The sequence below is a fragment of the Peromyscus maniculatus genome, chromosome 1 (genome assembly GCF_049852395.1).
Source record: "Peromyscus maniculatus bairdii isolate BWxNUB_F1_BW_parent chromosome 1, HU_Pman_BW_mat_3.1, whole genome shotgun sequence".
Lineage (NCBI taxonomy): Eukaryota > Metazoa > Chordata > Mammalia > Rodentia > Cricetidae > Peromyscus > Peromyscus maniculatus.
In genome coordinates this window covers 102,235,473-102,260,865 of record NC_134852.1, presented here as the reverse complement: position 1 = coordinate 102,260,865, position 25,393 = coordinate 102,235,473, and the positions used below count along the sequence as shown (strand labels likewise).

The 25,393-nt window shown below is 36.8% G+C and overlaps 1 protein-coding gene across 13 annotated transcripts in view; it reads right to left on the bottom strand.

The window, feature by feature from the left end:
• Dlg2 (discs large MAGUK scaffold protein 2) overlaps window positions 1-25,393 on the bottom strand; it is a 1,859,766-nt gene that overhangs the window by 1,128,364 nt on the left and 706,009 nt on the right. For 2 of the 13 annotated variants that reach the window (XM_076547140.1, XM_042280466.2), the window contains exon 1: window positions 25,076-25,370. The exons of the other annotated variants lie outside the window; for them this stretch is intronic. In XM_076547140.1, coding sequence (XP_076403255.1) covers window positions 25,076-25,177 — 102 coding nt within the window. In that variant the 5' untranslated portion in view covers window positions 25,178-25,370. Of the gene's footprint in view, window positions 1-25,075; window positions 25,371-25,393 lie in introns of those variants that run through there. 13 annotated transcript variants of the gene reach the window in all.

Genomic DNA, 25,393 nt, shown 5'->3' with positions numbered 1-25,393 from the left:
GGCCAGCCTGGGCTACAGAGCAAGATCCAGGACAGGCACCAAAACTACACAGAGAAACCCTGTTTAAAAAAAAATAGAGGGCTAGAGTGATAGCCCAGTGTGTAAAGAGCTTGTGTTTTTGGTATGAGGGCCTGAGTGTCATTGCTTAGAACTATGTATAGTTACATATAACTGCAATGCAGTCCTCTTAAGCAATATGGGAGCTGGAGACAGCTTCCCTGAAGTTCATGGGACAGCTAGCCTGGAGTACCCAGAGAGGAACAATTACAGAGAGAACCTGTCTCAAGCAGGGTATAAGGTGAGAGCATGAACCTGGGGTTTTCTTCTAACTTCCGTATGAGCAATGTTGAACACACTCACCTGCACTCACATGACCATCTGTGAGCATAGGTGTAAACACACACACACACACACACTAACATGCATGCATGTATTAAGGAAATTGAACCACCCAAACTAAGCACTGTAAGATATTGGGACTAAAGAAATAGAATTCAGAGCAACTTTAAAATTTTTATCTTGGGTAACGGGGTAGATAAAAATTAATTCTTTTTATTGTACTTTTATAGAGAAAACTATAGCAGCTCAGCAACAGAAGGAGAGATTCAGTGTGGAAAGCCTCATCAGTTACTAAGGTTTTGTTTCTCAAAGCTTAAGAAGTGTGCAGGAAAGAACAGGGCACTGTTTGCCATGATCCTGTACCTACAGCTAGATGGCCTGCAGCAGTACAGCCACAAAGAGTCTGACAGGACAAGCTTGCATCTCAGAATAAGCCTGTTCATCCCTAGGCCTATCGGCATCCCTGGCTCTTAGCTAAATATAGACACACTTGAAATACAAAGCAATTTGAGACAGGTGAACTCAGATTTAATCAAATTCAGGTATAATTATTCAGATTTATAGAACACAATCAGACAATGATTATTTACCTTTTTTCAAAACAAATTTGGTTAGAAAAACACATTAAAATTGCTTTTGTATAGTTTTTGGGTGCAATTATGAGGATTTGAAACACAAATCCCTCTAATGCTTATACACTTAGCCATGCAGTGTTCCAGACCATTAACATCTATTATCTCATTTAATTATCCCAACAATTGCATGAGTTGGTACTATTATTATCTCTATTTTTCAGCCAAAAAAATAAAACAAGGCTTATGGAGTTTATTTATCCACCGTCATTTTTGAAGAAGAGGGAATATTCAAATGCAAACTATTCTGGCTTAAAAATGTATGTTATTGCCACACGTTTTTATAACTTTCCTTTATAAAGTATTTCTATGATGATTTAAAGTTCAGCTCAATTAGGTGCATTCAAATTAGCATTATAGCTACACTGACTAAGTCTGGTTCAGAGATATGAGATGTATTTATTTTCCACCATCAAAAGTAATATGTTTAGTCATGATGTCCTTTGTAAAACACAATTACATTTTATACAACCAATTTCTCCCACTAATTTGCCTTGAAAATTCAATTACTCATTTCAATTAGGTATTTTATTTAATGTCTATCATCAAAGAAACATGTACCAATATAATATTAAAAATACTTCATCAGAAATTCTTAATTACTCTAAATATGTCAGGGGATTCTCTCTACAAAAAGTACATAATAGTGTTTGCATGGAGCCTTCTCTGGTAGCTCATTAAAAAGATGATACAACAGTAATATAAAGGCAGGGAGCCAATTCATGAGATAGATGTATTAGGTCCAAATCCTCAAGCTCCTGATATTTTCCTTTTGTACAAAATATATTCAACCTGCTTGTAAGGTCAGACTGCTTGCTGGCACTAGACACCTTTAAATAGTATGCCACTTACTGCTGTACAATACAGTGCCTGTTGCCCTTGGTGTTACAAAGCAGAGGTGGGATTTGATAAAGATATTTTAATATAGGCTTAAGCATCAGAATGAAGAGAGGCTCTTAGAAGAAAATAAGACATACCCAAAGACATGTGTATAGGCTTCCTAAGCAAGAGTCCCAGAAAAATCAAGCTCTTAGATTGAATTTACAAATGAGTAAACAAAGGACCAGAAAAATTTAACTATTTGTTCTGGACTACACAGGACTGAATGCAGAGCAAGGATTCAAATATATTGTTTAGATGACATAATTGAGTTTCTTTGTCTAGTAATTGTGAAAGATATCCACTGTAGCCTGTATAATCTAATCGTACTTCAGGGACTATTTTCTTTTTTTTTTTTCCGCACTCTTTTTTTATTTATTTTTATTTTTATTATTAAGAAATTTTCTATTCATTTTACATACCAACCACAGATCCCCCTCTCCTTCCTCATCCTGCCCCATTGCCTTCCCCCACAACCCACCCTCCATTCCCACCTCCTCCAAGGCAAGGTCTTTCATGGGGAGTCAGCAGAGCCTGGCATATTCAGTAGAGGCAGGTCCAAGCCCCTCCCCCCTGCACCAAGGCTGCACAAGGTGAAGGGACTATATTTTTGTATGCCAGAGGTTTAGGTTCTGCTATATGCTTAATTATTATTTTAAAATACATACTACAATGTATGCATCTGAGAGCATTAAATGCTTTGCTACATCTGGAATTAATAGACCCACTATTTCTGAGAGTTGATAGCTCCCAGAGCTGGCAGAAAACGTACCACCGCCATGTTGGGAAGCTGAAGTGGGCAGAGCCAGCAGCCACAGCGCCATTTCAGGCTTAAAAGGCTGCAGTTTAAAGCAATAGGCTCAAGGTTATATAAAAAATAAGCCACATAAAGATGGCTATCACACAGAGAATCTGGATTATGTTCTCTTTGATATTCATAACTGAAGAAAAACATTTGATTGCAAAAGCTGTTGAGTTATGCCAAAATGTATATTTTAAAGGTACCTTGACTTCAAAATTTGGATGTAAGGATATGTTGCTTTGGAAAGGAAGCTCTGCTTTTGTCTCCACAGAAAACCAGAGGCTGTGGATTTGTTCCAGATTAAGATACATCAGGTTTGACCAGCCAAGACCCCCTGAAAGGTCTCCGATGACACCATGACCCAGATGATCCAACATCCAGAATCATTTCAAGGCAACTGGCTCAGATGATACAGCCTAATGGACTACTCCATGATCCTTAAATTTTCTTTGTGTCCCCATAAGATACAGCGCCCCCCTCCAGCAGGAAGTAGTAAGAGAAGTTACGTCCAAATTCCCAAATATACCAAGCTGGCTTTGGAGGTATGTAAAAGTTAAAACCTTCCTTTTTAAAAAAAAAAAAAATAGTGGAAGTGCTGTGGGATGGTCTGTATGTCAAATCTGTTGCTCTGATTGGTCAATAAATAAAACACTGATTGGCCAGTGGCCAGGCAGGAGGAAGTATAGGTGGGACAAGGAGGAGAAGAATTCTGGGAAGTGGAATGCTGAGGCAGAGTCACTGCCAGCTGCCGCCATGACAAGCACTATGTGAAGACTCTGGTAAGCCACAAGCCATGTGGCAAGGTATAGATTTATAGAAATGGATTAATTTAAGCTATAAGAACAGTTGCAAGAAGCCTGCCACAGCCATATAAGTCTCTGTGTTTACTTGGTTGGGTCTGAGCAGCTGTGGGACTGGTGGGTGACAAAGATTTGTCCTGACTGTTGGCAAGGCAGGAAAACTCTAGCTACAAATGGCGCCCCATAACTAATTTTTTAAAGTTAGCTTAATATACTGTTTTTGTTTCTGTCATAATTCATTACTGTTACATCCAAACAGAGTATGTTAGGTATTTTTTAGGTAATTCTGAAAGCACACTGTTACAAAAATATAAAATTCCATCTCTCTGTCTCTCTTTTTCTCTGTCTCTGTATCTCTGTCTCTCTGTTTCTCTGTCTCTGTATCTCTGTGTGTGTGTGTGTGTGTGTGTGTGTGTGTGTGTGTGTGTGTGTATCAGGTAATATGATTTTCACTGTATTGCTGCTTTTATAATTTATGATTTCCAGGCAGTTTCTGGATATTTTTTCATAATAAAGGAGTAACTTATTCTTGCATAATCAATCCTCAGTGCCCCATTCCTTCCTCATCTCGCTACCTAGCATTCAGAATTCCTAAGCTCTGATAACCTGAGCAACACCTTTATATTCTGGATTTCTTCTTAGAAACAAAACAAAACATTTACAGACATACTTTGTAGGCAAGCAGGTACATACATGTAATAAAAAGTCAGAGATCTTGATGTGGTTCTTCTAAATTACAAAGATATAGGTACCAGATGCATATATTATCTGTGTAACTTGATTTAATTGTCATTATTTATGTAAGAAAGCCCTACTCAGCAACTGTTTATGCGATCTGTGTAGTGGGTAGCCATTCCAGCTTGGATCTGGAAGTTCCAACCCCCATTGAGACTCTGGCAACTGTCACGCCTACGAGGCGGGGCGAGAGGAGGTGCCTGGGGACCCCAGAGCTGGATGGGCCAGCGCTCTCTCTGCGCGCTCTCTCTGTGCCGGAACGCTGAACGGTGAAGGTGGACTGTGCAGGGCTCTGGAGAACACCGCTGGACTGTGTTACACCTTCCCCAGACTCTGCGACCTACCTATTACTTAATTTGTGAGTTACGCCATTAAATAAATATCCTTTTAACTACATGGAGTGGCCAAAATAATTTCTCCAATATCTGGCGCCCAACGTGGGGCACGAACCCACGACCCTGAGATTAAGTGCTGTGGATATCACTCTATATAAATAAAACACTGATGGCCAGTGACCAGGCAGGAAGTATAGGCAGGACAAAGAGAGAGGAGAATTGGGGAAATAGGAAGAAGGAGGGAGAGACACTGCAGCCACCGCCAGGAGAAGCAGCATGTAAAGATGCCAGTAAGCCGCCAGCCACGTGGCAAGGTATAGATTTATAAAAATGGGTTAATTTAAGATATAAGAACAGTTAACAAGAAGCCTGCCATGGCCATACAATTTATAAATATTATAAGCGTCTGAGTGATTATTTTATACATGGATTGTGGGACTGCGGGGTTTGGTGGAACCTAGAGAAAAGCCCTCCAGCAACAGATCTGTCCTACAGTATAGTAAGCTGTTTGGGGAGTTGAGGAGCATTGCGATACCGAAAGACCTTAGAAAAAGTTAGACATTGTGTAAACACAGATTTAAACAAAAAGTGTGATGACAGTTGAGATTTTCCCAATTCAAACAATTTTAGAAGAATTTTTCCAACATTCAGCCCTAACCTAGGTCTTAATCTCTAGCTTAGCATATGGTACAAAGGTTTTTTCTATCCACTCTCCATCTCCAACTCCTGGCACTCTCTATCTATCTATCTATCTATCTATCTATCTATCTATCTATCTATCTATCTATGTATATATATATATGTATGTATATATATATATGTATGTATGTGTATATATATATATATATATATATATATATATATATATATATATCCCTCTTATTGCCTAAAAACTAATTCAAGGCCTTCTTTCCCTCTGAAATGCACAACCAAAAGACACCTATCTGCATTTCATTCCTTTTGTTTTGGGTAAGTGGACAAGTATTAGAATGGCTTCGATAATTCAAGAAGCCAAGCCTCTTACATCCATAGGAGGAAGTAATGGTACACTTTTGAGAAACTGTATCAACTTGAATCTGAACAGCTTGTGCCAAATACAGTCTATGACATTTCCAAGTAAAATGATTGAAGATGTTCACCTAATCTACCTGATCGTATTTCTCATGTGTAAAATGAATATAATGGGCCAATGAGATGGCTCAAAGGGTAACGACACTCACTGTCCAAATCTGAGGGTCTGTGTTCAATCCCTATAACCCAAATGAAGTTAAAGGAAAGAACCAGCTCCATAAAGTTGTGTAAATGGACCATGGCATATACATCCCCATGCACACACATCATATATATATATATATGTATGTGTGTGTGTGTGTGTGTGTGTGTAAATAATTAATGATTGATAATAAGTGAATATAAATATCAAAACCAAAATAAGTATAACTTCCTGGGATATTGATTTGAGCATTAGATGTATATAGTGAATTAAGCACTTAGGACACTTGTAATCCAGAGCACATGTAAAATAAATGCCACTTTCTTAATTTACTTCCTTTACTACAAGCTCCTAAGGTAGCAAGAGGCCTTAAAGTTTGTGAAATTATACAATACTTACTGAAGATACGATTCTACAATTAATAGTATCATTTAACATTCTATATATTACTATAAGATATGAACTAACAATATTACTGCATTCCTTACTGAGACAAAAAAAAGTAATTAGTAAAGAGAATTGGTAGTGCAGTGAAATCAAACAGGAATATCTATTGAAGCCAATCTCAGAAGACAGAAATGAAAAATGCCAAAAGCAAAAAAAAAAAGCCCAGAAAATATGTCTTCAATTTCCATGAGTATTATGTAAAAGTTAACTTGTACTAAGACATTTTGAGACTTCTTTTTATAAAATGAGACTTTGTAGCTAGAAAACACAGTCACTCTGTGGGGGAAAAATAAAACTAATCAAGTATGGCTAACCAAAATATCAAAAGGATAAAATATTTCTACAAGCAGACATCATTCAAACACACTATCAAAATAGCATAACATTGTGATGTTATTATTGATTTTCACATTGCATTATTTATCTCAGATATTTGCAAAATCTATGAGGTCAGGACAGCCCCCATCCCCCCATTCTGGAGAACAGAGTAGACTGAGAGTTTTAAAGGCTTGTTCTACTTCAATGCAAATTTTATTTGAAATCATAATGATTACAGAGGACACGGCAGATGACATGAGCAAAGAAAGGCAGCGGCACCCACACTACCAACCAGACTTCAGCTCCCCTGACTCTTTACCCAGCCTAAAGCCCGTAGTCATCTACTGAAGGACCTTCTGCCAGCACTCTAGTTTCCCACTGAAACTTCTGCCAAGACATATGTATCAGTCCTGGATCCTGGAGAGCCTCCAGTTTCTGCTTCATTCCGGCTCTCAGGCTGTAGAGCAGAATCCCACAGACAAAAGCAGTACAGGGCTAGTTAGTGTGTTCTACAGACCATGACACAGCCATGCCAGGAAGGTTACCTTGTCTCCCTCTTGGATCCACTCCCAATCCTGGTTAGCTGAGACCTCAGGCTCTTGCTCAGAAATCTTTCTCTTTACTCCATGCACCTCCTTGTTTCCTTATAGATCCACCAGAACACAAAACTACGTTATTGCATACTCCTGTCTGCCTGAATTTCAAAACCAGCCCTTGTCCTGATAGGCTGGTGACTTTAGATGCTATTTGATCTCTGTGAATTTTGGTTATTTTTTTCATAAAAAATCATAAAAATTATGATATTAACCTCCAATAATTATTTTGAAGGAAAATGTTTAGCAAAATCCCTCATTCAAAATAACTGTATTACTGTTGGTCCTGAATCCTCATCCTGACTACTTACTGTAGGGTTTGTCTCTCTGTGAATACTGCTTGTGAACATTCAGGCTACTAGAAGTTTCACAGTGACTCTGAGGGTGTTTACACAGCTCCACTCACATTTTTATTTCCTATCTCTATGAGAAACGGAAGCCAAGAAAAGTGTAGAGCAGTCCCCACAGTAGATCTGGTTTTGGAATGAAAGTCTTGCAATAAGCTGACACTGGGAAGTTTCTACCCCTCTCTTCCACTGTCTTCAGTGTCTTTGTCTTTGTGTCCCTATGGGGCCTGAACACACTGGAGAAAAATGTACTTAATCCAAACCCACAATTGCCTTATTACATCAGATGAATGAAGCATCCATATGCTTACACTTACTGAGTCACCTTCCTTTTGCAGAAAAAAAGAATGTGTAGACTTTCTGAAAAGACAGTACGGTGCTGCCATTCACATTCAGATTTGAGCAAAGCCACAAAAATACTAAGGGAAATGGGTTTCACCCAGACAAGCAATAGGTGCAGAAGCCAGCGGCCCTGGAAATAAAAGAAGTAAGTGCTACCATTCAGATTTTCAAACCTTCTTCTGCAAATGATGGCTCCCTCAGTTCAACAAAGCTCTGTTTCACAAAGTGGCATGGTGTGAATTGGAGTTTTCTCAAAACAGTAACATGATTAGGCACTCTAGTCTCAGAAGCTAAGGTTAAGGAGAGAAAACGGTTTTAGCATGCAAATTTGATGAGATTAACAAATTATCCATATGTTCAGCTTTGAAAATATTTGTAAAAGTTTAAAATAAGAAACTCTTTAAACAGGAAGATCTATATGAACTCCTGAATCATAATTTTACCTACCCCCCATAGCTTAAAAACATATTAAAACCAACATATCTATATATAAATAAGTATGTAAGTATCTGCATGTGTCTGTTTGTGTGTCTATGTGGAGGGGGAAAGTTGGTGGAGTATATCCATGGAATAATACACCATCCCATCATTTTTCCAAATGCTTTAGGTAATAGCAATAACAGGGCCCAATATTTTTTAGCAAAGACCATGCTAAACGCTTCTTTATCTTAACTTATAACCACATTTATTTCTTACAATTTGTGTATTAATAAACTGTAATCCCATATGCACATGGGGACTAATCTTTGGGAATTTATATAGTTTTCTGCATCCTCCTGCACCTGTAATGGGTTGGAATCAGTTTAAAATGTATCACTCCATTTTGCAAGTCTACTTCCCTGTCTCTGTAATAAGCTATTTTCCAAAATGTCAATTCCTAAGCTTCCAGGAGTTACAAAGTTTTTTTGTTTATTTTTGATTGTTTATTTGTCTGTTGTTTTGTTTTGCTTTTTAATCCTGAAAATATTTTAAAATCGAAATAACATTTCACTTCAGAGTACAATATTCAGAGTTAGGCAGACATGAGTTTGAGTGCATTTTCCCCCACTAATGTTTGGAATGCTATTTGATTCCTGAACCTTCAATTCCACATTCATAAGATGGGACAAGCATCTATATAGTCATCCTTTATATACACAGCAAATGATCACTAGTGGTTATTATATGCCAGTTACCATGTAGAACATGAGGATAGAGGGATACAGCAATAAGTAGATGAGCCTAGACATCATGGAATGTACCTATATTTTATATATGAAGCCCAGAATTCACAGAAGAATGGCTTTAAGATGTCCAGGTATTTTAATGTTCAAATGGCTTGACTGCTATTGATCAGAGTTTTTTCTGTGTAACTAATACAATGATTTTCTTATTTTCACTTTCTTATTTCTCTACTTGATCCTTCTAGGTAGAAGCCCTGCTCAATCTTAATCTACAGGTAATGGCTGGCTTATTCTCCTAAATGTATGCTATTTATTTAAAGAGATATGTGAGCACACATATGAGCACTTTCATTTCTAGAAAGGATGTGAGGTGACTTGTCAGTTAAATTAAGAACTTTTCAGCTGGCTGCTCTTAGCAACAGTCTTTAACAGTTCTGCCTACTTGGCCAGAATTGTTTCTTTAAGGGAATCAAACATTCAAAGCACTTTAGTGAGCAAATGAAAAATAAATGACTTTTAACTGGACTTAAATTCAGAAGCCCTTTCACAGGAGTTGGTGGGTCTACTTGAAATAGAGAAGATGGTGATGCTGCAAACTTGCTACAAGATGTGATATTCCAATTCTCCTTTCCTTGCATCATTTTGTGACTACATACCTGAACAAACCCAAGAGACTGTACCACAAAGGTGCCAGGGTCCTGTGGGATAGCTACACCAGGACTTCATCTTAGAAAGAAAAAGGCAAAGTCCCAAAAGTCCACCTGCAAATCATTCCATTCTACTAACAACAGTGAATAATATCTAGATTCTGAGTTGTCACAGAGATTGAAGCTGGTATCAGTTTACTAGCAGTAAAACCAAAGCAACTCTATTTGCATTGCTGAACATCTATGAATAGCTTTAATGTATTTAGACCATCTCCTCAAACATGTGTTACTGTGAAGCCACACTTATAGTCATCCATATGTCCACTCATCCCCCCACTAAGTACCAATTGCCTTCTAGGTCTCAGTCAAAAACTGAAAGTTCATTTATTGTTTATTAAGTATCTCATTGTTGTTGATAATTTCATAAAGTGGAGTCAAAGAGAAATTAAATGAACCTAATAGTATCCTAAAAATGTCTAAAACTGAAATATAATGGGCATCATTATGAAGAACAGGGAGGGGTATATGGGAAGGTTTGGAGAAACATGGAAGGTAAGAAAGAAATGATAGAATCTTATTGTAACCTCAAAAAGGAAAAGAAAAACGTAGGATATGTTCTTCTTTGAAATAAATGCTTACTTTAAAATAAAATTACATAAACCCATTATTTATCTATAAGCATAATAGATTGAGTAGGTAATATGTTGAAGTCAGCAAGTTAGTATATATGTGTTCAAGTGATATACCAGACTCCTTTGTTGATTATATTGTCTTAAGCCTTGTGACAATTAAGGGTAATTTGAAAGAAAAAAAATTTCATGACTCCATGGGAACAGAAAGGATCTGGTGGCCAGGGAAGCCTTCTGGGGGAGATGACACAAACGGATTGCTTAAGGATAAGCATGGATAACATTCTTTGGTCTCCCTCTTTGGGAAAGGTCCATAACATTGTCTGGCGAAGGACAAATGTAGAAGGGGATAAATGTTTATTTGTTAAATAAACTCATAATGTTCTTACTGGCAAGTCGCATTTTATATGCAAATTAAAAACAATACAAGATGGCAGAAGACAGAAAGCTAAATGAATTTATACAAAGTTTGGGGGCTCTGAGTAGCTAGACAGTAGGCAATAAAAGGACTTCACACTGACATTATGTCAAGGTCACTTATTTGATAATAATAAGCACACATTTGGCACATGAGCTATCTCAATAATATTTTACAAATGCCATATCAAAACACCTTTGCAGAAAATATCACAATTTAATAGTTTGATTAAATGGAATTTACTCTATTATGTATACCAAGGATTTTTAAAAACACCATCGCCTTTGCGCATAGTGGCAGATCTTCAAGGTAGTCCCAAAATTTTGGCAAATTTGCTTCTCCAGACATGAAGTAAGAAAATAACCTTGAAATTTAAATAGTCAGAGTTATAAACCAACAAAAGCTGATTGCTGGAAGTGGATTTAAGTCCATTCATTATCTCTTAATTTTCTAAATATTTAGCTACATCAGAATAGAATTTGCCATGTTTTTTTCTTAGCTGATTCAGAGGGAGTAGTTAAGAAAAACAGCATTAATTAAATGAAGACAATTTAGCCCAGCAATTGTAAATGGAATTCTATTCTTTTTTAAAGTAGATGTTTTCTTTAAAGATCTTTAAAAATGAAATATATACCAATGTCAGATATTTATTCAAAATTGGAGAGCATTGTGATACGATAAAGTAACACAACACAGTTGGGGGCTATTTTTTATTTTTGTCAGAAAATTAAGGAATTTTCATGCTGGATCTATAGGAATGTACCCCCCCCAAAAAAAGTGTAATAGTATCCAAAAGCATCTAAAACCAAGCTAAAATTAGCTATACATTGATTGTTAGTAGAAAGCTGACTTAACTTAGAATAAATTTATATGATTGTGCTCTGCCTCCTATGAATGCAAGGATATCTCATATCTGAACCATTTTTACAAATAGTTACAGCTTTTCATTTAAAGATTTTGGATCTACAAATCCCTGTAGGAGAAAGGAGAGGGATTTGGGCACAAGCAGATTCTTGTTAAGTCTCTTGGCTTGACACTACAAGTATAAACAACTAATAAAGGGGAGATACCCATACTTGATTTGATTAAAATAAGAAGTTACCATACAGGTTTTGGATTTCTGAAGTATGTTGAGAGGGGCTGGAGAGATAATGGCTTAGTCAGTACAGTTCTTGATATGCAAGCATGAGGACCTGAGTTCAAATCTCTAATGCCCATGTAAAAAGCTAGGCACATATCTTGAATCTAAGTTCTGAGGGGTGGAGAGAAAAGAACCTCTGGAGTCCAGTGGCCAGTCAGTTTTTCAAATCAATGTGCATCAAGTTCAGTGAGATACCCTATTTCAAAACAATAAAGTGAAAAGCAATACAGGAAGATACCTGGCATTGATCTCTGGTCTCCACATACATGTGTGTACACATGCAGATGTGCACTCATCCACATAAATATGTGTGCACATGCATGCATGCATGCACACACATACAATAATAACAACAGAATAAAAAAATAAGGAAGAGAAAGGCAGCTATGCCTCCAGCTGCATTGACAATATATTCTCAATTCTGTCTATTCAAGGGACACAGCAGACATTGTATTATCATGACAAGTGCTACCTGAAGAAGGCTAGAAACCAGAGGAGAAAGGGATCCATAACCTGAATTCATTCTCTTTCTGCTTCTGTTCTCTGAAGTACTCATCTGTCTTCATTACAGAGGTGCAACTTTACTTGAAAGAAACATGTGTTATCACAGCTGTTCTTAGCAGAGGTGTTTGCTTTTTATGCATTTTCTGAGGGTCCTGCACCAGGCAATCTCTGCCCCTTCAGATTCAGGCAGATAACACTCACTTGTTTGATCACATAAAAGAGTATTAAGGGACAAGCCACAAGCAAGAGTTCCTCACACTGTCCTTGTCATCCCAGAAGTATCCTGGCACAGTACTCTTTAAGAATAGTTAGACGTTAAAAAATGCTTACTGCTTGACAAACAAGGAAAAGAGACTTTGGAAACTAGGATTTCATTATTACGGCCACCACTATGTTTCTGACTTTGGCCAGGGTTAATAGGATCAAATATATACATATATGAAAATGTCACAATGAAACCCATTATCATGTATCATTACTACATGCTAAAAACCAAAATTATGTACAAATAGAAAAAGGGCATTTTGAAATATCTGGTATAGCCCCTCATTATCACTTATTTGGTAATCTAAACAACATTTATGGGAAAATGGACTGATGCTTAAACATCTTTAGTGAAGAGAATTTTCAGCTCATGTTCTTTACTTTCCATATGTCGACTCCACTGAGTTGCTGTTGAGGGTCATAAGATAAACTTGTTTCAAACTGGTATCTATATATTAATGATAGACATCATTTGAAAATATGAATAAGATCATGATGGGGATTCTTTTTAGTGAATCAAAAAAAATTACAAAGACATAAGTGTAAGGAAACAGGAAACCCTGTGACCATCCCCATAAGAGATCCTTACAGAAATACAACTTACCACATTACTGGAAAATTAAAGGTACAGTTTGCATCACTCTAGTTTCCTAGTCCCCTCCAACTATTATGTTTCTCATAAATGTTTTTAGATAAAAATGCAAACCTCCAGGCTGCAGAAGATGTTTGTGCCCCCTTCAGTGAAAACAGGCATCTGGTTTCTACAATGAGTGAGATCATAGCATCTCTACTCACACCGCTGTCGATAAGAACCTGTCAGCATTTTCATTATCAAACCTTTTTCTACCCTCCAGCTTGAGAGACCAACCATAGCAATTTACTGGGGAAATAGCTCCAACACAGGGCAACGTACAAGTCTCAAGCACCAAGAGAAAATGCTTTCATTTTACAGAACTCAAGAAAGGTTTCTTTGAGAATGTGGCAGCCTGAAGAATTCTTAGGTTTATTTATTTGGGGTGACCATTTGACCTTCAAAGTAAAGAAAAGAGGTTTACTGGTATTTTAAACAAAAATCCCAGGCATCGTATTTTAGGAAATAAGTTATGTACTTGGATATCCTTGGGCAACAGTAGCTCTACTAACAAGAATTATAATAACACATGTTTTCTGAGTCTGTGTGCCCATGAAAAGTACTCTTAGGACTGGAATCATCATCTTGGACTCTCAGATGAAGGAATGGAGGAAAAGAACATTGATTCAGAACTAATCAAAAAGTGTAAAACAGGATTTGTTACTGATAGGCTAAATGAAAGTACTTGGTGATACCTCAGGGAAGGTAGATTCACTAGAGACAATATTTGGTCTGGTGTAGCTGGAAATTTTCCTGTGTCCCGGCCAGCCAGCTATTGGAACAAATCTCTCCCCTTTGTGTCCCCCAAATAAACACATAGAGGCTTATATTAATTATGAACTGGATGACCTATGGCTCAAGTTTCTTGCTAGATAGCTTTTATATCTTAAATTAGCCCATCACTATTAATCTGTATATTGCCACATATTCCATGGCTTTACTTGCGTGCCATTACATGCTGCTCCCTGGACAACGGGCTGGCATCTCCTCTGCTCTCTTTTCTTCTCCCCTATCTCTCCAGTTAGAATGTCCCACCTATCCTTATTCTGCCTTACCATTGGCCAAACATCTTTATTTATCAACCAATCAGAGCAACATATTTTCACAACATACAGAAAGACATTCTCCCATCAGTCTGGTTCTCAGGATGAGCTCTCTTCTTCCCTGCTACTGAGTCTTACATGTAACAATAGAAAGGATCTTTTTTCTGGGTGGTTTCAATACTATGCAAATGTAAATAAAAGTAACAGGAAGGAACTTCATCTGAGGGACTGAGAGAAAGAAAATAATATTTCTTTATCTAATGAAAACTGCATAGCAGACATTGTAGTGGTTGTCTTATTTGGTTGGTGTAATGAGCTAAATACACCTGCTCCACTGAATAGAGAAGGGAACTGAAGCTCCAGGGTGAAAGAATTCCCCCCAAGGTCATAAAGCTAATGCTTCAGTCACACCATTTTTAATACCACTCTTGCCTGCCCAAGAGCACACTCAGGTTTCAGAAGCACCCAGAGTATTTGCGCTTGGTACGGTCAGCAGGGTAGAGCATAATATAACATACCACTTCTTTCTCTGTACCCTCTTCTACCTAATAAATGGGCATACATTCTAGTCATGCCTCTATTTTCTGATGTTTTATTCTTTTGACATTTGTCCACCATACACAGAAAAAGAAAGAAAAGCAAGGTGTTGGGACATAGTGATTGATGATAGATTTGAAACCCACACCAAACTGTTTTTCTTTGTGATACAAAGATGATTTAGAAAGGCCAGATAAAGTTTATTTTCAAAGGGCTTTCTATAACTCCATCAAAAGCTACCAGTGATTCTTTTGTCCCCTTATTGCTTTTTGCTGGCAGAAGAGATTGCCATCTTAGCAGAGTAAAAGAGTAAACACAGAATATAAACTGTTTACAGAGCTTCATTTAATATTAGTTAAGCATATGAAGAGATAATATCAGAGGGGAAGATTAACATCCCCTGAAAGTACATATTCTAAGTAAGGTGTAGATTAATTTATTTTAAGATTCTGGAAAACTAGTGTGCAAATGGTGGTTATATACCAAGAGTTAGTTCAACTCTCTCGGCTGTTTTGTTTGTTTTGCTTATTGTTTTTTGTTTTTCATGTGTGTTTCTTAGTACAAACTGAAAGGGTCCTTAGACGAGGTCTATGCATTATTGTGACTGATTGGTTACTTTAAGATGCCTATTGTAAAGCTAAGCATAGCAGATTGTCAAAGAACAATTAGAAACAAATTGTTGGGCAAGTGGATTCACATTCCTCCAAGTGGAGAATGTTAAAATAAGTTATAATTAAGGATGTAAATCTATGGGGGGAAAGTATGTGGTCCCTACTCTTAATTAGCTAGTCAATTGACACATTAATGGTTGTCATATTATTTGAGACCTTGTGAAAGTGGCATCACTAGCTAGGGTTACATTACTGATAACTTCAAATGTAAGGCACTAATATTGTTAATCCCAGATTGTCATGTCAATGACAATGAAACAGACCAACATTTTAGAGATTTTAACTATTTCTTGTGTTGTCACCAGATGAAATGATTTAAACCACCTCAGAATCTTGAACAAAGAGTTTACAAGAGTAATGCAATGGAAGCATCCTCAAAGTAACAGTTTATATTAATAAACATGCTAACATATGTTGATGTTTAAAAATATTTTGTTATTTATAGTTTTCAGAAGTTATTACTTGGAATACTTTTATTGTTTGAATTAATCATTTAAACTTTTATTAGAAAAATATCATTCTATATCCATCAACATTACAATAGACAATGTGTTTTTAAGTCTGACAAGAACATTCAGACATGTAAAATGTAAATAATGTAGCTTTGATTGAAATATACTGTGCTACAGTGAGATTTGTGGCTAAACTGTGATTTATAACAAAGTGAAAACATCCATGATGTTAAGAGATTATAACCTTCATTACAACAATTTCCTTATGGTACAGAGATTCTATTGCATGTATGATCCATTAGTCTTTTCTGCAAATAAGAGTAAATTATTGATGATGCTATGTACAGATATCTCTTGCCAGATGCCTGCCATAAGTCAGAGTTCCATCTAAATCTATCCATTCAGCGATCTTGCTTTGTGCATGTGTTTATGAATGAGCACATACTATATCTTTATCTATATATTTATCTATATATATATATAGAGAGAGATAGATATAGATATAGATATAGATCTCACAAAGGCTTCAGAATCAAGAGAGATTATGGTATAAATTTCAACATGAAAGCGTGCAGGCTTAAACCCAAGAAGAGCTAATGTTTCACTCCAGAAAAGACAAAAAAAAGACAGAAAAAAAAAAAAGACAAAAAAAAAAAGACAAAAAAAAGACAAAAAAAAGACAGAAAAGTCAAAGCAGTCAGCCAGGAAGAATTCCCTTTCTGTTCTATTCAGGTCCAACATCAAGGAAAGTAAAATGCTCTATTTACACAGTTTACCAAATCAAATTTTAGTCTCATCCAGAAACAACTGGTAGATATTCACAAGGCAGTGCTTGACTAAGTATCTGGTTATTTCATGGCCTAGTCAGGTTGCCCCATAAAATTAACCTCCACACAAGGGAACTACAACAAAAGGACTTCGTCTGTGTTTCAGACAACATGATCCCTAGAAAGGAAGAAAATGAATATAACATCAAAGGTGAACTCTTTGAACATCTTTGAGATGCCAATGGTAACAAAATGTATACTATTTTCCATTTCTATTCACTGATCATCTATTATCATATTTATTATTACTCACTCATTTATTTTATAAATATTTATTGACTGACTTACAAAAATGCACAGTTCATTTTACTCCCTCCTTTAGTTGCTATTTTAATAAAATGAAACTAATATATTGCTCATAGGAAATAGAATTTACAACTGGATAGCATAATTGAGGTGTGAGCTGTCTTAGTTGCCAGAAGTATTTCATAAGAGACCATGAGTAATTTAGTTCAGAAAGAATCAAGTAATTTTACATTCAGGACTTCAGAACATTACCTAAAAATCCCTAAGCAAATACGAGGCAAAGGCTTTATCTATCAGCTTTTTCAGGATCCTGAATTCTCACTCAACATTCCTTTTCCATAAGCACATTTTAATGGCAGAATAATCATCTACCATCCTTATTTATTTAATCTTTGGGGCTTTCTTCCAGAATTTAACATGAATCATCAAATGTTTAAAAGACCTTGAACCAGCATGTATACCTGTCACAGGAGACAAATCCCAAGCAGCGTGCTTGTGGTAACCTCAGCACCTGCTTCAGCTTTTAGCTCATTTTTCACTTTCTCTTTCTAGGTCAGATTTAATCTAGGATTTTGGAGATATGATTTACAAAAACTTCTAGATTCCCCATCCTGTACCATTAAAATACTTTAATAATGTACTGGTAAGTTCAGATATGTCTCTTTAACAGACATAAATTTCCATGTACCTGACTGAAGTATTTTGTAGATTATCTGCACCTTTTCTAACAGTAAGCAGAGTGGTTTTGATAAAAATAGAAGACAAATGTATTGAATATTTATCACATACCTGGCAATGTGCTAAATGCTTTCATTGTGATATCTCACATAACCCTGTAACAGCCAGAAGGGTGCTATTTTCTCTGCTTCTCACTGATGAAATGTGTCACTTCTTTTCCCTTTCCTTACCTGGAGTCCCAGAACTTCCAGCTTACATTTAGGAGTCATGACATAGAAAGAATAACACTGAATTAGAAATGGGAAGACCTGGTTATAGCTATGACTGGGACCTGCTGAGTGACCTTGAGTAGGGCACCTCCTGTCTACATGATTTAGTAACCTCGTGTGGAAAATGAGAGCGTGGGTACTGTGAAAAATGATGTGTTGACTCAAACTCCTCTCAAAAGAAAATGGTTTAGCTACTTCTTACGCTCTAAGACTGAGTCCTCTGGAGAGTGTGCCTTGAATTCAAATTTACATATGTTCCCAGGAAGACAGGAGACTTACTTATAGTTTCAATTCACTTGGAGAGAATTTGGTAGCTGAAACACTACTGTAGCTATTCTGGACATTACAAAGGCTGTAAATCTAAAGTAATTACATTACATTCAACTTTTAGCTCTGCCATCCAGGTGCCATGTGACTTTCTGGATGTGTTTTAAAGTTTTAAACTATGTGCAGCTCACTTCCCTGACAATAACATGAAGACACCATTGTATACATCTCAAAGGGTCATTGTAAAGACTAATCTAGGTGACATTTGTAAAGTGTCTAGCACAGTGTCTAGAACATGGTAGAATCTCTCTCTCAATCTCTCTCTCTCTCTCTCTCTTTCTCTTCGTGTGTGTGTGTGTGTGTGTGTGTGTGTGTGTGTGTGTGTTAGAACAATAATGAAACAGTGCCTACATATTGTAAATATCTGTCTCTTTAATGTACTCAGTTTGAACATTTGGGAGTTTTTCAATATTAGACATTCTGAAGTTGAGATACACCAATATTGTCAGGGTGCTCACATTAACTTTAAGTCTAACAAAGTTTTAAACCTATTTGTATAAGGATAAGAAAGGTTATCTCTTATTTACAAATTCATAAACTTGAATTTATTGAAATATTAAGCCTGGAGAAAGTTTTAAATGCAAAGTAATTTGTGGCAGTGCAAATTCATAAGTCACCTTTAAAATAAATATGGCAATAGCCATCTTAAAGCATCACAAATTTGAAAAATAATGTCTTTTCTTATTCTATCCAAGGGAAATAATTTCAAATCTAAAAAAGACATATTCCCTGGAATGAATGTTTTATTTTTGGTAGTAGCAAATTGGTGGAGGGCCTAAATAGCTAAATGTAAGTGTGCCTAACTTATACAGCTATTAAAATATGTCTGCAAAGCTCAATGTCCATTTAAAACATACAAGTGCAAACTTACTGAATTACACAAACACTTCTTTCTGAGATAGGCTCTCACTGTGTGGTCTAGGCTGGCCTCATAATAAAGCCCCTGTTTACCTCAAACTTGTAGTCCTCTTGTCTCATCTTCCTGAGTCCTCAGAGTACAGCTGTGCACATATATTTAAAAATAAGCTACACAGAGACTAGTGAAAACAAAATAGTACTGAGAATCTGGGAAAACATACACTAAAATTATTAACAATTGTATCTCTACACTATTGGGATTCTAAAGTCTATCTAAAGTTTATTCTCATTTTCTATTTTTGTTTCATCCAACTTACTTAAATTAACACAGATTAATATTAAAAACAAAGAAAACATCAAAATAGCTGGACTTTGCAGTATTCAAACTATTCAAACTACTTGGAGAAAAATTATCATTCCAATAACAAAAATATATACAGGGATATGGTAGTTTGGAATGCCCTGGGAAAATCATTCATTTATGAACAATCATGGCTTGATTTAAATAAATATGCAAGAGTGTGTTTAAATGAATAAGCAAGAGTAAACAAGTCCACTTCTATAGAATAAAATGAGCTGAAACATAAGATCTGGTCTGGGAGTAACAGAAAAAATCCAGGGCTTGTGGAGGAACTGTCCACCAGGGAAGTGCTGATACATCTTATGATCTTGGGTGTGTTTAAGAGCACCCTCTTGAGGTTGGGAATTTACAGCCCACTTCTTCCTCTTTCTCCTCATCTTTCATTTCCCCCACCATCATCTTGCTCTATTTTGCTTCATTCCCTGGCTCACTTGTGCTTCCCTGAACACTATGGCAACTGGAATAATAACAATTGTAAAGCACCCAAAGTAGTGCTTAAGGTGGTCAGCTAAATTCTTTCTCTCCTCTCCTGAGTTCATTAGAGCTTGGCCATCTCCCTTTCCTATTTCTTCTTTTCCTGCTTTCTCCATCTCAACACATATTTTGTTCTCTTCTTCCCTTTGGGAGAATCACTGTATAGAAAAAAGGAAAGTTTCTCTACACCACATGAAGCTTAGAAGTTCTTGGAGGTATAGTTTATAAAATGTCTGTAAAATTATTGTAAAAAATATGGCCTATATGATTTTGAAATATTTTCTACAACTTTTGTCTATTTAATACATCAAATATGACATAAAAGCCAAATGGTTCAGCCCAGGAGTTAATGTCATGGCTTAATGATTTGAGTTGTTCTAATAACAAGTGAATATTGGTGGGAAAATTAAGGTGCCCTAAACTTGAGCTGTCCATTTTTAATTAAATAGATTTATGATGTGCAATATATTTGGTTAAACAAAGTTACTACTATGAATGCATTAAAGTATACATCATCTTATAGTAGTGTGTGTGTGTGTGTGTGTGTGTGTGTGTGTGTGTGTACATGTCAGAGCACTTAAAGGGATGACTTGGTGTGATGACACACACCTGTAAATCCCAACACTCTGGAGGCAGAAGCAAATTATTGCAAGTTCAAAGACAGCCTTGCTACATAGCAATTTCAAGTCTAGCCTGGGATATACAGTAAGACAAAGTCTTAAAAAACTGAAATACGAAACTAAAAATTCAAATGTTAATTTTAAAATATCATATACACATATATGCATGCAAATCACAAATTGTTTATCCATTTACTTGGTTTAGTTTGTTACTGCATCTTGGCTCTTCTGAATAATGCATAAATAACATGAGATTGGGCTATTCCAGGAGATTCTGATTTCATTTTCTTTCATATATATATATATGAAGAAGCTTCATATTCTTTTCCCAATTTAACATTCCTACATTCAATGTATGTGTACTAGGGGTCCCCTTTCCACATTCTCACCAGCATTTGCAATCTCTTGTCTTTTTAATAGTAAATGTCCTAACTGGCATGAAGTAGTATTTCACTGTACCTTTCATCTGCACTTTCCTAATGGGACATTATGTTGAAGACCTTTCAATATATCATCATTGGAAATTTTTCAAAGAAGTTCATTCAGATCTGTCAGCTATTTTTAGAATGAATCATATTTCAATTACATCTTTTTTTTTTTTAAAGATTTATTTATTATTTATTTTTATTATGTATACAGTGTTATGCCTGCATGTATGCTTGCAGGTCAGAAGAGGGCACCAGATTTCATTTTTAGATGGTTGTGAGCCACCATGTGGTTGCTGGGAATTGAACTTAGGATCTCTGGAAGAGCAGGCAGTGCTCTTAACCCCTAAGCCATCTCTCCAGCCCCTCAATTACATCTTTTTTAACTTCATAAAGCACAATAAACAGGAAGCAAATAGTGTAAGAATAATCTTAGAATGTTAGGAGAGATATCAAATACTCTGTGTTTACTGTGTCACTTGCTTTTGAAATTGTAGAGACTAGAAAGAAGAAAATGAAAGGAGTGGGTCAAGAGTGCTTAACACTCTTTCGATACAGGTACAGACAAGTTGGAGAAAAGGAAACTGCAGGTTGGTCCTTAGGATTACATGCATCATTTAAGTCATTTAAATCTTTGCAGCTGGAAAAGCAGAGTGCAGTGAAAATGAAGTGGAAGCCTGTTTTATGATGACACATGAGCTTTTACAAGAGGGACAAAACTTTTAGAAGTATTTCTTTTCCATGGAAGTTCATTACCATGAACACTGCTGTGTGGTGATAGCAACAGACTGAGAAAACAGAGGATCCATCTAAGGGAGAAAACACTCAGGCAAAGGGTGCTCTAGTTTCTCCAGTGAGACTCTACAGACACATTATTGTAGATATTCTGGAAGGTAGGAAAGGTAGCCCTGGGATTCCTCCAATGGTATCATTCTTATATTTCAATGTGTAATGTCTGGCACAGTACCTGAAATAGAGCCTAATGCAGTCCTAAGTTATAGTTACCTAAACCAGCTAATAGTCAGCATGCAGAAAAGAGGGCTCTAGAGAGATAAAATAAAACATGCTAGGGGTCCTATTTTGATGATCAAATTATTCCGCATCTTACAAATCATTACGTCTTAGTAAGGTATTAAGAAGACTTTGCACACTATTTTTAAGGTGACAATCTGGTCTAAACAAATAGGGTTTTAGGCCTTTCCATGTTAAGTATCTTCCAGGAAAGAAAATAAATATACATCCTAATCTTATTTTCACATACCCTAGATAATATTGAGATGAACACAAGTTTCCAGAAACTCCTAATTAGCATGTATTTAAATTCCATTTTCACTGCTTAAAAATTCAACTGGAATAGTTTTTATGTATTTTCCTTAAATCAATATTGTAAATAAGGTAGTTATATTCTGTATCTTTAACTTTGAAACCATAGAGAACAAGAGTTGGTATTTGTTGCATGCTGAATATTTGACAACCGAATGGAATTATGATATTGGGGTGTTATTAATTTTAATTACTTCATTTTGTGAGTGTTCTATCAACATGTAAGTAGTCCCTACATGTGAACAGTTAGCCTAGAGTAGTATACTTGGGAAAATACAATGTTCCAGCTCACAGCCAAGGAGGACATGAAAAGAACACCTGCACAGTGGAAGTGTTTCCTCCTAGAAGGTCTGAGCACTGCTTTTGGGGAAGCTAGTAAAATAGCTAAAGCCATATGAAAGCACCATTGACCTGATGAATACATGCATATTAAGCACCACATGAATCTTACTTAACTTTCTTTTGCATTGATGATATAGGAATATGTAAACTTGTACTTATCACTGTGGTCATATTATCTGAGAAAACTGAGACTTGAGAAATCATATACATATTAAATGTGAAGCCTACATTCAAAACCCCACTGTTTTGTTTTTCACACTGTATTGTGTCATTATCTGTTAGATGATGTTGAAAAACTTCGCTGTGGAAAGCAAGTGTACAAAGTACTAGTGATCTTTCTGTATTTAAGACTCGAAGATGGAACTCTTACATTCACCAGTACATAATTAGTCACCTTAGAGAAGTATAGTTAGACTGCATTATTATAATATAATATAGGACTTTTGAGAATTATAGTATTTAAATAATTGACAATATAGAATGGGGTAGACTCTCTAAAAGTATAGTTTGTTTTCACAGAATTAATTTATTTTCAAAGGACAAAATCAACTTGATTTAGATGGTTTACTCTATTGACATGAATAGAGTCAAAATGAACTTGTTAAACAAGGACACCAAGAGAAATAGAACCGAAACAAAGTTAAATTAATGTAATTGCTCATCCTCTTTAAAAGGTGATTATAATTAAATGAATTTCTTCCAATATGGCTTGAAAATTAGGGAAAACATAACAGCATAAAAGAAACTTTGTCAATTAGGATGTACAGTCAATAGTCCTCATATTAATAGCTTATCACATTTGATTATTTTATCTTGTGCTTAATTTCCCTCAACAAATATTTCACATTTCTTTGTTAATAAGCATTTAGCACTGCAGAGCCAGTCTCATAAGCTCACAGATAATGGATTTCAAAGAGTACCCAGTGCTAATATGCTAGTATATGTAGAGTTCGCAGAGAGAGAGGCGAGGAGCACACAAAGCAGTGATAAGTTGTGGGGGGGGGCAAACTAGTTAGAGAGATGTTCTCTCACACATCTTGTCAGTAATAAACACACAAACCCTCCATGACCTAAGACTTATTTGAGGGTTTTTTTTAAAAAAAAAAAATCCACATCACTATTTAATGTAGATCCTGAACTTGTTATATACACTAAAGACCATAATAATAATTGGCATTCATTTCACTCTTAAAGTCTTTTATACAAGATTATATCTGAGAATGTTGCAAGTCTGGGGGGGTCTCAGAAATTCCCTCACCCACATTTTTTATTTCATATCAAAAAGTTCCAAGAAAATACTAGAGTCTCTAGCCACTCAGTGTAAGGCAGTTAACTCTCAATTTTTCTGTTATGCCTGCCTCCTGTGAGCATTATGCCCCATGAAGTGGAGTTGTATGTTTCACTAACTTTACTGTGTTTAACAGCTGTCCCATTCAGTCTCTGTTGATAGCCCTCAGAACAATGGATATCACGTGGTGGTTTGCATTCACTTACAGGTGTGCACTTTCGCTTTCTTTAGATAAAGTACTCCCACTCTCACCTACACATTCCTTTAGACAATCTTCATAGCAACCCGCAAGAAGTAATTTCTAGAAACAGCTGAATAAACCCACCAAGTTGTGGCTTACGCTCATCACCCTGGGGAGCAAAGAACAGGTACTGAGACCACTCATGAGCAACAACTTCTCAAACAGCAAGTTTGGATAGCTCCCACCACAGCCAACAAGAAAGCTCGAATAAATCCTTTCAGTCCTGGACTAACCATTTCAAAACCAGTCAAAATTCATTTCCTTCTGACACTGAGCATCCTTACAAAACTCTGGGATAGGGCGGTTATTTGCTGCAAACTTCATGAAGTACTGCTCCGTGACACCTCTTCTTAAGCATTTGGCTTGCTGATTTCAAATGGATCGCGTAAAAGCGAAGACAATCTTATGACTGAGGACTACATGTATATATCTCTAGAATTCCTGCCTAAAGTAGCCATAAGCCCTTCACCTTTGGAAACTCTCATTGCAAACCAAGCTGCTCTGTTTTATCTGGAGAACTTCTATGATCCCTGCTACCCTAGCCCGTGGTCCTGCTCCAGTCTAAGGCTTTCTAGCACGCAAACCAGCGCCCAGGAGCTAGTCACTAGCTAAAGGAAGGAAGAAATCCGAAGCACAGAGACAACTAAGGCGCCCTGAGACAACTAAGGCGCCCTCTTTTCAGGAGCGCTTGCAGCTTCTGTGTGCTCCATACAGGGTCCTGTCACCGCCTAGTTATCATGCCAACATGGTCCGCTGGAAAATCATTGGACTCTCGGGGCTCCAAACCCCAGCAAGCTCCGAGAATGGACCGCGCAGTTCTGTCCGTCACCCAACAGGCAGACACATAAACAAACAACAAAAGACCCCAGGGAGGTCAGCATGCATTAAAATAAGACACAAAACCCTCATCCTACCTTGCATCCAAACATCAACGACAAAGTGTTGTTGGTGCAAGCAACTTTGCAGTGGCAAATCATTGGTGTAAAACAGTCAGGGTCCTTAAGAACAGGGGACATTCCTTTCAGCTGCGGCAGTGGCAGCTCGCTGGGGGACCCGAACTCGGAGCTCACCCAGCGTTGGGAGCGACAGCCTAGACAGCCTAGACCGAGCGGCAGCTGTGATCGCTGCCCCCCGCGCCGGGTGCAGCCATCCCCAGCCTAGGTGCTAGCGCGGCTGGCCGCAAGTACAGCGCCTCTCGGGGTCTGTCTTCCAGAGGGGACAGGGAGTGGGGG